Source organism: Epinephelus fuscoguttatus, linkage group LG22 (assembly GCF_011397635.1).
Source record: "Epinephelus fuscoguttatus linkage group LG22, E.fuscoguttatus.final_Chr_v1".
Lineage (NCBI taxonomy): Eukaryota > Metazoa > Chordata > Actinopteri > Perciformes > Serranidae > Epinephelus > Epinephelus fuscoguttatus.
The window spans coordinates 18555729-18572382 of NC_064773.1; the positions used below are offsets into that span (position 1 = coordinate 18555729).

Sequence of the window (16654 nt, forward strand, 5' to 3'; positions counted from 1 at the left end):
CTTTCAAAATAATGAACAAAAATGAAAGGATGAGTCCCATCGCGTTGATGCTCCTTCAATGTAAGAACTTCAAGAGTTTCAAATGTTTAGTTCTTGCTGTCCTGAAGTGTGTTACCCGTGTAGAGTTAATAGTGTGTGTGTTCTTATCCGGATTCAGAGTGAATGAGTCAAGCGAATCCAATGTCCTCTGTGAGCAGGTCTTATGGTAGGCCACACTGTCCTGGGCTGGGCTCGTCATCACTAGGTTTGTCTGTAAATCTGGTAGTTCACAAAAAACCAACTGGAGTTTTTCAAGATATTAATAACTCGACAGAAGTTAACTCCTTCATGATCACAGCTCACAATCTGATAGAAGAGCAACTTGTCAGCACTAGTATGACTGAATAATCAAAGTTTTAAATTATTTTGTGGCATTTATATGAGAACTTGCTCTGTCTGCCTGTAGCATGTATACAAGACGTTTTCAGGACATTATTCAGGAAGTGATCTCGTGCAGGTTGGAGTCATACGTAACACTCTATCACTTCAGTTACCCAGTGGCTTGCGCTCCCTACTGGAGGCGACATGCAACTACATCTCTAAACAACATAATGGGTTTAGTAGCCTTATATTTCATATGGATTACACTGTCCTATCCAATAAAGGCAAACCACCTACACCTGCCAACCAAATCATTGTGCAGAACGAAGCGTGCATCTACTGCTTGCTCACCTAGCACCACTTAGCTAGCTAACGTTACAGCTCAGCCGAGGAGGACGCCATTAATATTTACATTTAGCGCTGTCACAAGCACGAGCCTCTTGTCCATGAGTAGATGCGCCCTTCCTCCTGCACGATAAGATGGTTGGTGGGTGTAGTTTGATAGAATGAAAACAGCACCTACATGAAACTGCTCACAACAAGGTCTGTGGATTATCTTGAGTAACCAGGACATGATTTCTGGTTTTTACCACCACAAGGCAGGCATCTCTACAACTGAGATCTCCAACACTCGACAGCTCACACCAAAACGATGTAGCATGATAAACAGCACTACAGGTAAGAGGCAAAAAAACATGTATGTTTGATTTTGGGGTGAGCTGTCCCTTTAAGAAAGCAAGCTCCTGCTCAGCTTGAATTAAGCTTGTTTCATTGTAATTCTGTCAGTGTAGGTATCAGTGTCCTCACAGGTGCAGTAACGTCAGCAGTTAGTGTTAATTAGGCCCGCTAAGAGCAATAAATGTTTTTTAGTGAATTCTGAAGTGTGTTGTCCTGAAAGTTAACTGTTACATGACAGAAATGTCCACCTTATATTTGCTTTACATCCACATTTTAGACATCTAGCTGAAGTTCAAAACTACTTCCAGTGAGTGCTAAAACAAGCTCAATAAACTCCTCAATCACCAGCCATTAATGCACCCAGTCCCAGATAATCACAGCTAATTAATCAACGGCTTTATTAACCACACTGGGAGTTCTGGCAGGATCGTGGAGGAGAGAGACATTGCTCTGTGGCTTATCATACTCTGGCTGCTGCGATCCGTCTTTCAGCCAGACCAGTGTTCCCACTTGGAGCTGAGCAGCTCACTAGAGGTTTTGGCAGCCACGAGCGGAGAAGCCAAAGGGCTGACTACAGCAGTGCAGCAGGGAACAACACGCCATAACTACTGTACCTTGTGGCGTGTCACTCTGCTGTACCGTAGGCTGTGCGTGCCACGTTGCACGTTGCTCATACAGTAGTGGCAGCAAAATTGCATGTGAGCTCCACGTTTTATTTCATGCCCTGGAACCAGGAATCAGCAGTCAGGCTTTTATTGCATCTTTTTATTTACTGTAGTTGTTTTGGGTCCTCAGCTGATCATGGCACATGTGTGAGGAAAGTATTGGAGTAATATGAAAAGTAAAAATAGCCCAGATGCATACAACTTCAAACAGGGTCACTATTAAAATGCTGTGTGTGCACAAAGCCAGTCATCCTTTATGTACTCGCTTTCTTTTTATCTGGTTTATAAAGGCATGCATATGTAGGGTTCTGTTGTATTAATGTCAATCATTCTCACCATTTGTTTATGTCTCTATGCCGGGGACAGCACGTTATGTTTTCAAGTTGTCCTCCATCCACATGTCAATATGTCCCATTCCTGTGAATGGGATATCTCACGAACACTTTGAGGGGATTTCTTTAAATTTGGCACATTTTGGTGGTTAAACAACCTGGTCCGTCTCATTCTCGTGAACCTAATTTCTCAGAACACCTTGAGGGAATTTCTTCAAATTTGGCACAAACGTCCACTTGGACTCAAGGATGAAGTGATTAGATTTTGGTAACTAAAGGTCAAGGTCATAGTCCCATGTTTACTATTTCAGACTGAGCTCTCTCCAGGGGAACAGGAGTACACACATTCTGACTTTCTGAACCAACACATTCTCACTCGGACCTTGTCACATATTGATGTTTGGTCATGGACTTTCCACATATGATGTGAAAGGTACCCTGGGTGCGTTGGTTGTTGATGTTCTGGGACGCCATGTCATGTTCTGCCTGTTGCAAGCATTGTCTTGTTTCAAAATACACTTCCCGTCTTTACAGGAAATTTAACGTTTACATACTGTACAGTCTCTTTCAAAATAAACGCACTATGTCAGTACAACACCATGAATTTACTTATTTTTTTCCTTCAACAACAAATGCAGGTGGTTAGGTTTAGGAAAAAAATAACAGGGTTTAGCTTTAGAATCTTATGGGAAACAAACACCACTCTCTTGGGTGAAAGTCTGTCATTGCTGGACCCATCCACCACCCCTCCCGCCCACCCCAGTCGGACTTTTGCCACCTTAACTTTCGTCCTTGTCCCACAGTGTTTCCCCCCCAATGCTGCTGGGCATCGTTAAACTTTAACGGCAACTAGCTGCGCATCATGCTGACATTAAAGGACGCCTTTTTTTCCTTGGTTTCTGACGCCACAAGTCACTGCCCAAGCACTGGATTTCGATGACTTCGGAGTGAGACCAGACTCTCTTAACACATATTTTTGTGTGGAAAGTAGCATATGTATATTTTGGCACATTTGCATCATTGACCCCTCTTAATCCTGTCATTAACTTTAACATCTAGTGTTTAAACACATCTCCAGCACACACCATGAAACCTTTTTTCATACCTCGTCTCTCATTTCTACATCCTGACAGCCTAGGTTCAAAATTAATTCTTGTTTATGTAACACAGGGGTTACAATTACAGATACACTTCTTTACACTTTGGTAAGGCGGCCAAAGGTTTATGTAATTACATTCAAAGCTAGTTTAAATGACTGGATCTTTACCTTTAGACCTGTGATGCTATTAAAGAGCAATCACTTAATGCACAGTAATCAGTAGACATATTTCAAATAGGACTAAAGATGTACACTTCAGAGCCAACAGTCTACAAAGATAAACAAGAATATGATTCACACAAGTGATATGTTATATTTAACCTTTTTTCCTGGGTTGGCTTCTTCTTAAATGGACAGTTCACCCCTATATCAAAAATATGTATTTCTGAAATCACTTTTAGCAGTATAATGGCTCATTTTCCTCGAAAGGGGAAGGACTATAGATTCACAGTGACATACACCAGTTGGTTTGCATGTGGCCTGGTAACAAGACTGAACTGCCATTTTCATGTTAGCTAATATCTAGTTGGAAGAAGGGCATTTTTTGGGGGACGTCCTTCCCACTGATGTCATCTTCAGCTGACACGGAATCTGCGGCCACTGCTGCTGGCAGCTGACTTGATTTAAATTTGTTTTAACCATTGACTGCGAAGCTAAAACATCTCATTCGCCCCCTGGTGGCTGGCTGCAGTAAAGGTCATAAGCCCCACCCCTTTATGTTTGCAGATGGGGCAAACTAAAAATTCAAAGATGGTTTCTGTCATTTAAGGTCGCTCTTATTATGCTGATGTATGCTCAAGTGTTCATTTTTCAGATGAATTTAGTTTTAATTCGTTATTTGATGCTATAAAAAGGGGGTTTCACGTCATGATTGACAGCTGTGTATCAGTCGGTGTGCTTGCGATCAATGGTGCTGCTTGCGATTGGTCGACAAAGTGGGCATTGCTAACGGACAGACTTTGGCCTCAAATTACGTCACCAGGGCAAGATGCCTGTAGCCATATCCGGGATATTTTAGCTTCGTTTTTGTACAGTGGGAGGGAGTGGAAACAGGTCGTCCGTCTTTATACAGTCACTGGCTGCAACAATACATTGAATTACGTGTGTGCTTCCCAGCCTTTGCCTTGGCCGTGTCACATTCCTTGCTGTTCTCTACCCCACAGGTGGAGAGAGGGATTCAGCCAGATTACATTAGCAGATCCCTGTCTGATTTCTCTTTTTTCCCTCCTTCTATTTCATTTTCCATCCTGAAAGCTACCGGTTTCAGTTAGATGGGGCCTTGTTTCTTTGCTTTCCTATCCGAGAACATATAACAAGACTGTCCTCCTTTGGTTACCTCAGGTGACGATTTACTGCTTAGACCACACAGAGATCATTCATACACACACACACACACAATAACAAGACTTAACCCCCCCTTCCCTTGACCCATGTGAAAGCCCATTTTAATCAGCGAAGGAACTGTCTGCCGGGAGCGGCCTCAACACCTAATACCTCAGACAGGTTCATCTTGTTACCAAGCAAATAAATCCTACTCACAGACACGCCGCTGAGTTCAGACATGGCTTTAAGAGGCCTGAGGGTGGTTTCCTTTAGGAGCGCTGTGACTGTAATGAAAGCATACAGGGACCCACTCCACCATCCCTGCTTTTGTAATATAGCCATGAATACAAATGGCCCCGCTAATTCACTCAAACTCCTAACAACACTCATTTCCCCTTCTGCCAGAGGTCATTTGGTGCTCTATCGCTCTTGCAGCTCCTTTCCTCATTCCATCTGCCTCCCAAGGGACTCTTCCACAAATCCCCGACACAGTCACTGTTAAACAACTAAACATTCTCTAATTGTTTTATTAGTAGATATGGCTAAGCAACACGCTCTCCCGTTTGGATTTTAGAGGTGTTTTAGTTGTTGGCGTGTGTCCTTTGTTTTTCTACGTGTCCTGCGCTGTGTTCAGTCTGGTGTGGAGATGAACCCTGGAGCGCGATTGCAGCTGGAGGCGATCCAGAGCTTTGGCAGCCCTGACCGGGCCACCGCCCAGGATCTTAGCCACTGCCAGCTCTCTCTGGAGCCATTGGGCCTGGAGCCACAGCCACAACCACAGGGAGTCCTAGATCCAGGCCAGGGGACCACAGCATGATGCTAGGCTACAGGGAGTTACTGTACACATAGAGGATGAAGAGTTTGACACAGGAGATGAAGAGTTCATAGGGTCCTTTGGACTTTCTATGTGTACAGTTCTAGATAAAAACACAATCAAAGAACGGCCAAACATTTTATTGAGTAAAACATAATAATCTTTAAAAAGAAAAGGAATTCTTGAAAGCGGTGTTATGTATATACCATTACCATCTGAGTGATTAGCACGAGCTAACAGAGCAGCAGTGGCAAACATCCTACACCAATAAATTAAATGGTCCCATCAAATTTCACATTTACACCAAAATAGCTCAAATCTGTTGTTGAACAAGCTAATAACCGGTAGGTAATGTAAGCCAGATGATGCTAACAGTCGATCCTGACAATGTGTGTGGTCAGGCGGACTCTCACAACTGTCCCCAGCACAGAGCTCGCACTCCTGCAACAGCAGCTACAACCTGTACAGTCTGTGGGGTAGGGATGTTCAGCTCAGTTTTTTTTTTTTTTTTTTTTACATAATTGGCAGCTTAGTTTGCCAAGATGCCACTCCATTCACATTATGGCTATTGAAGGAGTACTCTATTGGTATCACCATAAGGGTATTGGTACAGGTATTGTAATTTTTTAAACAATACCCAGCCTTAGTAAGTGGACTTTATCACTCTTTATACGACATCACCTTACTTTCTGCTTTGCTCCTGTCATAATTACTACACAGTCATGCCTACATGGTAACTACAGATTCAGGACAACACAAGTTTTCATGTTCCCTGTTTCAAGTGATCATTTTAACCCAAACCATTATCTCTCTCTACTATAACCAAGGGCCTTTTGGTTCGAAACCTAACCAGATCTTAACCACGGCGTTGTCACACCATACAACAGCGAGAGAAATATTTTGAAGTGGCTTGTAAGAGTTTTGCAAATCTAGGGTTACCATAGCCACGACCTTACTAAGGCCACAAAAGGTCACTGCCACCTACAATAAAAGTTAATATCGGTCACGATAAGCTGCTTAAACAACCGATGGTGGTGTTCTTTGAGGGAGGACAGTTTCCCTTTTTCAGTTGAAGAGTGCTTTTCCAAAACTCACTCAGTTCACCTTTGATCAAACCTCGGTCAGACATTTCAATTTGTTCCCCACTGTCAGCCAAGTGGATCTCGATCCGCCAATTAAAATAAACAAAAATGTTGATTTTCACTAAATTGAATTAAGTGTACAGAGGGGAGGTTTGGGAACTCTCCAGTCATTTCTGATTGATGATGTTTATCATTTGACAAAAACATACAAAGTTTTCGTTAGCGGAGCGCCAATGTAAGTATTAGGGTAAACCCCAAAGGTAGTGTCTTTGTTTAATGTTTGACAGGACTAAACTTTTTCTTACATACAAGTAAGAGCGCTCTGCTACACTGCTGCCAAAAGGCAGTCCTTCTCATGTGTAGATGATCAATTTAATTGCTTTGGATTTTGGCCTGAAAGACAAAAGTAAAGTTGCCACAGTGAGCGAGAGCTCTATTGAGATAAAATTAGATTCACTAAAGTCCAGTTTACTGGAGTACTTTATAAACTGTCATCTTTAAAAGAGCTTTTACTGTAGAAACACTTTGGGAAATACATTTGTTTGCTTTCTTTCAGTGAGTTCTGAGAGTCTACAAAAAGCTTATTTCCCAAAATGCTGAACTTTTGTTTTTTACATCCTAAAATGAGTTATTTTTGGAATAATCCCACATATTATTTTAGTGACACTATGTAGAAGGGGTTTTTCCACCATAGCGTCTCTCCTCGTAACTGGAAAGCACAGATTTTCCTCTCTAAGGTGCATTTCCCTCTGATGACGGAGAGCCAGTTTGGCACAATGCACCATTGTGTGCAAGTGTTGTGCTGATCCTCAGTATGTACTGTTTGACATTTGTGGCATTCCCGCCAAGTTCTACCCCGATTATCCTTATCGTTGAGAGACAGACTGATGAGAGGAAGATAAGGCACAGGGCTGGTACAGTATAAAGACAAATGTTCCCCGCAATTTAGACATCCCTGTGGAGCCAATTAGAAGGTCAGAGATTCTGTCTGATAAATATATCTGGAGAACAAAATGGCAGCATATTGTCCTGGGTTTGAATAGTTTTCTGCTCTAGCAATGCTGATGAAAACATCCTGTTGGCATTCCTGTACATTATATTTTATAATGGTCTTGTACAACCGTTAGGCTTGCAGTGTTATTATAACCGGACAGATAAGAGCAGAGAGAGAGGTTGGTGCTTTGAGCATTACCTGCCTTTCCCTATCACTCTTCATTATGTGCTAGGGATGTCAGCAGTTGATCAGTAAGTGCTTAACTGCTGGTAATATTTTTGACAGGTTATGCATGTCTGTTTTATAGGTTAATTTTGCTACTCTTGAGTTTACTGTACTGCGCACCAGCCAGACCTGGTGGGAGCTAGCTAGAGGCATTACTCATTCAGCGATTACCGCTAGTATTGACGTCCCTACCCAACAGCATTACTGTGGAAACATTGTGCCCACTCTCCAGTCTCCTCCCAGGAATAAGTGGTTAAATTTTGAGCTGTAAAACCCTCCTTGAGCAGTGTTGCCTCTTATCACTGTTGGTTCTGTTAGCAGTGTTAGCACAGTTGTACCCCTTTTTGACAGTCATGGGCTGGCTTGGCTTGGTTTGGTTTGGTTTGGGCAGCATAGCAAGGATTTCCATTTCTATTACAACAGGGCTACCTTCTTGAAGGTGTGTCTTAAACTGATGATGACCTGTCTTAAGTGATGATGTTTCAAAGCAGAGTGCCCATTGGGGGTTGGCAGCGGTAGTGAATAGGTCACTTGAGGACGGCCTTGCTTTTGGACCTATTCCTGAGAAGGTCCATCTCTGGCACGGCTTGGCGTGGCACAGCATGTCTAAACTGACAATGGAAACACAAATGGGCAGAGCAGGGCTTTACTTGGTGCGGCCAAGAGTGACAATGGAAAAAGGGTATTAGTGGTGCTAACATAGTAAACAGTGCTCAAGGGGGGGTTATAAGGCTCAAAATGAAGCCTCTTACTCAATGGGATGAACTGCGGGATAATCTGAGGGTGGCCACCATGTTACAACAGCAACAGGATGGCATTACCGGTGGTAATTGACCAACAAGCAGCACCACTATCTAGCTCCCACCTGACCTGGATGGCGCACAGTGCAGCGTGGCTAAGCCTAACGTCAGCTAACCAGTGGCGTGGTGCCATGCCACTGGTTAACTGACCGAAGGGTGGGCAGTGGCCACTATGGGTGGGCAGTGGCCACTATGCATGTTAATGCAGCTAGCCATCTGTCTGTCAGCATACTCAACACAAAATAAAATGAAAAGCAAAACCAAGGCAACATGAAGAAGAAACCATTTTATTTCTCTCTAGCGATCTTTTCAACTTTGATGTCAGACACTTAAAATAACTTGAGCCTGTCAGTGGCAAAAACAAGTACTTGTAGCGGGTGTATATTAACAATGCACTATTGCCCTGAAGATTACACTGCAGCCAGTTTCACGTCTTTTAAAAAATGTTGTTCCCATCAGTCACTAAGACACGAAAAACATGGGAAAATAGGGTCCAGTTTCCTTTTCAGACACTTGCGTCAACCTGTTCTTAAGAAGTTTCATTTCTATGATGTTACCCTTTTCACAGGTTTATTTGACTTGACTTCAAGAATCACTTGTTAAGATGGATATTTTTTGCAGCACATCCCTATCTTGCTCAGTGTACTATTGAAGCGTTATGAGTTGGCTCATGATTCCATGTGGATCCATTCCCTCCTCATGTCCTAATCTATAACCCTGCTATCCCCCTATCAGTGCCTGTTATTAGCCTTTATTGCACCACCGATAACCCATTCAAAGGGCGCATTAGCATATCGCCCGAGAAGTGATGACTGTGGGGCCCAAGTGATTCGGATCGTAAAGCATAAATGTGCCGCTTTAGTGTAATCCACGACCCACAGGGAGCCCTGATTCGGCAGAACGAGTCCGAGCGAAGAGACAGAAAAACAAAGTTAATGGGTGACAAACCTCAGTAATGCTCTGCTGCTATAGGGCACGGGCTCCATTAACCGTAGCCTGGTGAAAGCCATCCCACCGAGCTGAATGTCTTCTGCATCTGGCCTTTCTGCGGTAATGAGGAAGCACAAAGGTGTAGTCTGTATGGTTTTATGCATGCGTGCGCTTAGCATCACTTAGAGAAAACAGTTTTCCTGTGCTGTCTAACAGTAGTGAATGGAACATATTAGATAAAAAGAGATGAAAGGTTGTCTGAACCAAAGTACATCTGCACAAAATAGACAATCCAAAGATGTCACCTTGGACTCTTGGAAGTTCTGATGGGCATTTTCTACTATTTTCTGTCATTTTATAGAACAATGAATGAATTAATTTAAAAAATAATTGGAAGTTTAATCAAAAATGAAATGGACTGACTTGTATCCACAAGTACATTCAACCCAGCTGATCAGGATTGATTAGTTTTCTGATTGGAAGGTGGATTGCTCCTCTTGGATGCAGCAGTACATTTTGTTTTAGATTGATATTGTGTATTTCTAAAATGGCAAAATCTCAAAGATATCAGTCCTGGTTGATTTGATGACACCTGGAGTTGCTGGTGGTAAAAGCAAATGTGTTTAATACTACAGGTCACAGAGTTCTGTGGGCAGTAAAACCATCTCTTGTTGTTTTGATAACAAAGTCAGGCAATAATTGTCTTTTTCCATCATTCTATGAGAAGCAGGGATCTGATTTTATGCTGTATTTGGCATGAGTCTGTGGTTAGCAGGGCACAGTGAAAGAAGTTGGTTGCCGTGTGAAGTTGGAGGTGTGCATCCTGTCACCTGCAGCTCTTCATTTAACAGCTCACTGTGGCTGCTCTTGACTGTTCTGTTCCTCCCTGCAATATTTCAGAGTACTAATCTGCTGTCAACAAATGCTGAAAATGACAGTTAACTTGTTTTGTAGACACATTTTTGATGAATGATCGCTGGAAGTGCTGAACTCACTGAAAAACATGTTTCACCTGTTAAATGCTTTTAATGTAAAGCTGCAGCAGAAGGAAATGTTTGGTTTGCGTTTTAGCAGTAACTTCACACCATATTCTTTCATCAAATGTCAGTCCTTTGACACCCGGTTCCAGGGGTCCACCATCAGGAGAGGCAAACCAAGCAAATGTTTGGGTCCCCCCTAAAAACAATTTAGGAGAAGGGGCCCCAGACGGCCATGCACATTGGCATAATTTGCTGTGACAAGTAAACCCCCTTAAACTTGCCAAAAAGGCACCGTTCTACCACTTAAGTGAAAACCTTTTAAGTGGGGCCCCTTCTAGCTACCGTATGAAAGCTGGATACCCTTAGTTATGACCGCCAGCTAACTACATGTAACCGTCCTACATACAACGTTCAGTGTAACCGTCACCACAACCATTGGCACCTCAATAGGCTTCTTTGCCAGGGGCCTCCAGAGTCTAGAACCGGCACTGCCCAGTTCATAATACTGCAAATATATAAATATTGCAATACTTCAGTGGGCCAGAAGCTCAATCGCCATTGACACCTCATTTATGACTTAACGGACATTTATATAAATGAAAGTCTTCAAGGTTATTACTTAAAGTCGATGTCTCAGCTCATGCAGAGTTAAACTTCCCATGCACCCTCCTAACCACAATGTTGTTCTCTTCTGACTTGGGGTGTTTGCTAGAAACAGCACGTTACACAAATCGGCCAATGTATTTATCAGGAACTTGTGTTTCACATGAACTGTTGAGTCTGGTTTGGGTCTGGAGCCTCAATAAACAGCTCCATCCAGTATAAATAGCAGAGCCTTTGGTCTGCTGCCACTGTGGCTGAGTGCAGCAGCAGGGAGGAACAGCTGTAGTCGCTCTGTCGCCGAGACCAGATCACTCCTCAGTCGTCCTTCCAGTCCTGTCCGTGCTGTCTAACATAAGCAACACTTGAGGACCCAGAGCCTGTTTGAAGGCCTGGCTGTAATTTCACCCACCAACCTGCAGCACGTACCTCCTGCGTGTGTGTGTGTGTGTGTGTGTGTGTGTGTGTACCTGTGTTTATATGCACAGGTTTTTATTGTGCATTGTTGATGTGCAAGTGTCTGCAAATTAAAGCTGCACTTATTAATATTTTCATCATCAACAGTGGATCAAATGATTTTGTGTAATGTGAGAGGGATCAGCAGCAGGTAGTTGATTTCAGTGAAGTAACTCCACACTACACTACCTGCTCATCACCAAATGGTAGACAAAATAACCAACTAAGTAAAAACATAATTAATGCAGCTTTAGTTCTCTTTGCAATTTATACATTGGTTTTTTTTTTAACTTAACAATTGTTTCAAAGTGCACTCTCTGTTAAATGACAGGATTTTGACTTCACATCCTTGTACACTATGTTCTCACTTGAAAATCATATCTAAAAGACCTTGATTTTTTTACATGTAAAAACCCCGCTAGCCATTGTACAGGGATTGGATAATAAACTGGACGACCTCCAAGCAAGCACCAGTTTCCAACAGGATATCAGGAACTGTAATATTCTTTTATTCACCAGAACTTGGCTAAATCACGGACAGTGCCATTTAACATTTATCTATATACTGATCCGACAGAGCAGAAGACTTTTGTGAGAGAAGGGGGGAGGCATTTGCTTTATGGTGAAAAAAGGACTGGTGTGACAGTGGGAATGTGAGGTGCTGTCCCATTCCTGCTCGCTCCCTGTGCCACAATGTCAATAAGCACACTGGATCACTGTTACACATCATTCAGAGGCGGCTGCAGAGTGGCACTTCCTGAATTTGGGAGGAGCCACCATGCGGCCATCTTGTAGAGGTCAAGATATGTAAATAAACTCATGCTTCCGGTGTCGTAAATGATGAAGCCAGAGTCAGGAGCACGTTCCAGGACACCACCGTAGACGTCACTGACAACATCAGTGAGCTCATTGAGTCTGTAGTGGGTTTAATTTGTAAAACAACAGAAGCAACTTTATCCACAACTGCAATTAAATCATTCCACAACCAGAAACCATAGATTACCAGAACCATCTGGGAACATGGACAATTAAAAAGCCGCAGCCTACAATGTAAGACGACACAAAAAGGACTAAGTTACAACGCACATGTAAGAGAGGCCGATGGGATCATATCTCACAGTTGTATGATTTCATGTGACAAAAAAATGGTTGATTGATCGCTACATAGTTTAGTTGTGCATATCAGGTATGGTACTGACGTGTGGAGCACTAAATTGGCGAAGACAATCCTGTCTTAAAGCTGTATGAAAAGCCATAACCATGCAAAACAAAGACTATGTACACTTTGTACAGTCAGTTCACATATCACTGACGGTACATGATTCAGATAAGTTTTACCGTTTGGGAAAAGAGATTTGGAGTATAGAAAATGCAGGTAAATGTTTGCAAAAAGCTCTCCACATCACAGACACTTAAGTGATCAAACCAACAGGAATCAGAATACAAGCATGTTACAGTGAGACACTTGCCAGCATGAGATATTTTTAAATGGTTCAGTAGATGACAGCAATCTGAAACATGCACAGTTGCACAATACCTGACTGAAAGCTGAAAACATTAATAGGTAGAACATGACTGCAGTCAAAGTGAATATCCTGTGTTAATGTGAAATGCTGGCTGCTTTAAACGAGGCCTCCAGGTGCCTGATGTGTCACTTGGCCCTGCTCCCAGAACAGTTTGTAAAGGAAGGATTAGGCTGTGTTAATTGGATAGATGGTCCAAAAAGATTAGGTGCACCGAGGAGCATTTCCTCACCCCTTCAGCCCAACATAGTCGCTGAAATAATGGAGCCCTCAACTGTACACAACACAAGGGCCCGGATACAGTGTGTTAATGTGCTGACAGAGCTGTCGGCCCGGGAGGATGACGAACAACCTGTGATGTTTTCAGAAGAATAAATGCAATTTCAACAATATTTTTCTGTTTTTCCACATTCTGTCAGTGCACTACTCAGTGTCATTAGTGTCATTTTTCTAATTATTTCCACTCCTGTGTCGTAATCTTAACATCATCACACCACCACTAATGTGAAAGAAAAGAACTGTATTCTGATTGGGGTGGAAAAGCCTCTGAAGCAGCATTTTACACAAAGAAAGCTATTTGCTGATTAACTTGCTCCTGAAACCTGGCACCTCTCAGCCTTCACAAGTGCATCACTATTAGGTGTGCAAAGTCTTCCAGTGGGCCAGTCTGGACCCTTTGGCGGGCTGGTTCTGGTCCCTGGGCCGTATGTTTGACACCCCTGGTTTAAGGCATAATAGCTTTCTGTTGCTTCAAAATAGCAATGAGCCAAGAATTCCAATGACCACACCTTATTTTAAGACTCACAAGCCCACCGGCACACAAATGGACGCAAGTACTTAGGTAACATAGCCGATTGCTGTAACAATGACAACTGCGTCGGTCTGAAACTAGCAATGACCGTTTGTATTGGGTGTAAAATAGGGCCCTTGGTCTTAGAATGACAGCTTCCCCCACAAATGTTTGACTCAAAAACCAGGAGTTAAGTGAGTCTACAGTTGAGCTAGCAGCTCTGTGAGGTTGTATTCAGACACAGAGATGCTTTGAGCTGAATGCTACCGTAAGCATTCTAACATGCCTATAAAGACGATGCTTTCTTGCTGATGTTAAGCCTTCCTATGTTCATGATTGTAGCTTAGCATGACAGCATACTAACATTTGCTAATTAGCACTAAAAAGTACAGTTGAGGCTGATGGGAATGTCATAAGTTTTGCAGGTATCACTAGATGAAAAGTCAGGGGATCACCAAAGTTATTACAATCCATCCTGATAAGGACATGAATATATGTACCAAATTTCATGGCAGTCCATCCAGTACCTCAGCCTGAACAAAAGTGGTGGACCAACAAATAGACTTTGCCCTTCCCAGGTCCACTACATGCCATCCATCCACAGATGACGAGAAATGTATCCTTGGTGCTTTTGAGTTCGTCCCTATTTCGTCATATCTTTAAACTGTATTTCATTTTATCATAGAAGACCTTAACGTCAGTTTACACTCTCCCAGAACCTTATAGAGTTGAAAACCCAAACCATGCCAAACCCATATCCATGTCTGTCTTGCTGCAGGTCCTTTAAGCCAGACTTCGTCCTGATTCGCCAGCACGCCTACAGCATGGTCCCCGGTGAGGATTTCAGGAACCTTGTGATCGGCCTGCATTTCGGCGGCGTCCCAAGCAGCAACTCTCTCTTCTCCATCTACAACTTCTGCAGCAAACCTTGGGTGGTAAGCAATCTTTAACTGCTCTCTTTGCTCTACTTTAACCCACACAAAGGTGTCGTGAGTCCTTCCCTCGACGGCTGCCTCCGACTGATTTATTTGGGCTATTAAAGGAAGCTGTAACACCTGTCTCTGGAGTCGGCAGAGCCAGTGGCCTCCACTACCACACATTATAACTCAGTGTATACTCAGAGAAAACAAAATACAAGACGGTAGTGAAAACCATGTGAGTGCTCGGCTCTGCCTGGGGTCATAATTGCAGTCTTGTCACTTACAGCACAGGTTTAAAGGAGCAAGTACATTCCACAAGAGACAACCCATACTTTAATAATGTGGTGAAAGAATGCATGTCTCCCAGTTGTAGCTCATTTACCTCATACTTACTTAAGATAAGATAAGATAATTTCTGTTGATTGTGATGCTCAGTGAAAAATGAAATAGTAAATTTAAATAATAGGTAACACATAAGTAAGTCATTGGTAATTTAGTGTTTATCTATCAGTCTGTTCCTTTGGTTCCCAAACTTTTATAATTGTATTAAATCAGTATCTATCAATATTAATATCTGCAGGTGCTCTGCAGGTATTTGGAATAGGCAGAATAAGCAATTAATTACAATGTGACGTGTGACATCGATGCCACGTACAATGTTGCGTAAGTTATGTTGCAACGGCATTCCTGCAATGGCTCTGTTAGTTGAGTTCTATCTAAAAAAGAAAATAATAAAATGTGATGTAGTACGTTGTGGTTATTTGGAACAATGTCTTAACTGAATTTACAGAACAATTACTGCAAGATGATACATACCGTTAATCTGATATAAAACTACATATGCAGTGATAGAAGATTTTTGCCATATCACCCAACCCTAAGTGTTCGGTGTATTTCCATTATTCTCTTCGAAATTAAAATTAGCTTACAGTTAAGGTGTACAAGGGCAAACGTAAAAAGAGGTATTTGCTGAGAAAATGGTGGAATTTTGATGGGACATTTAAGCCTGCTGTTGATCTAAAACATCAACAGTAAATGTCAGGTTTTGTTGACTGGACCTCACAATCAGAGAAAAGCTGCTTTCACACGGCTGCATGGGAACCGTCCTGACAACTGCCGACCTGCAAGAGCACTCCCCAGAAAAGCAAAGTGTTTTTAAATATGGGTGCTATAGGTACGGTCTGGGGCTGCGATGACAGCCAGGTGCTTTGGTGATCGTCAGTGATGGAAGTGAAAACTAGCTTGGTGCTGTGAGTATAAACGCATACTGCATTATTAATTGCATTATTAGCTCCTCCATCTTGTCCGCTTCTTGCTTCTGCGATGCCTGCTCCCTTCTGTTTGATTGGCTAAAGTTAAGCAGCTACCTCCAGAAGTTCAACATGATGGATTCTGCACACCAGAGCAAAATCTATGCCAATTCACATGGGCAGCAACCACCTCCTACCCTTAAGGCTGTGTTCAAAACCACTTCCCCTCTGTTGCTCTCCCTTCATTGAAATGTTTGCAGGCGGCGAGGTACTGTGTGAAAGCAGCTTAATTACTTTCTGCACCCAGCGAAGCAGAAAATTGCCCAGAATACAATGCAGCTACAGTGTCAAGCTAACTACAGTGTTATGTTGACCCACAGCTGGATGCAACAAGTTCAGACCCATTAACTGAAGTACGTAAGACAGGTAAGAGGAAGTAGGTCCACAAGAAAGGAAAACTGCAACAGAATCTGACAGCAGATTTTTTTCTTCAAGGGCAGCAGGTGTTCAGAGTCGTAACTAACTGTACTGGGTCACGTTTTATAAGCAGGGCCATTATGAATGATGTGCTATGAACACAGGTTTAATTTCTATTTAGCTTCTCCTGTCCTCCACTGCTTAAATAATGACGTCTGGCTGTCTTGTTTATTTCTTCTTGCAGTTTTCTCAGATGATTAAGCTCTACCACTCTCTTGGTCCTGAAAAATTCCCCCTGAATGAACAAACCTTCTATCCAAACCACACGCAGATGGTGAGTGCCTTGCAGATATTATTCTTTATGAACACAATACAGAGAACAGACGCACACAGAAATGACCATTGACCTCCTGTGG

General features: G+C 42.6%; 1 protein-coding gene across 2 annotated transcripts in view; it reads left to right on the forward strand.

The window, feature by feature from the left end:
• Nucleotides 1-16654, forward strand: part of LOC125882566 (synapsin-3-like) — a 187155-nt gene that overhangs the window by 79358 nt on the left and 91143 nt on the right. For both annotated transcript variants that reach the window (XM_049566343.1, XM_049566344.1), the window contains exons 5-6: nucleotides 14430-14586; nucleotides 16483-16572. In XM_049566343.1, the coding sequence (XP_049422300.1) occupies nucleotides 14430-14586; nucleotides 16483-16572 (247 nt within the window). The remainder of the gene's footprint in view (nucleotides 1-14429; nucleotides 14587-16482; nucleotides 16573-16654) is intronic.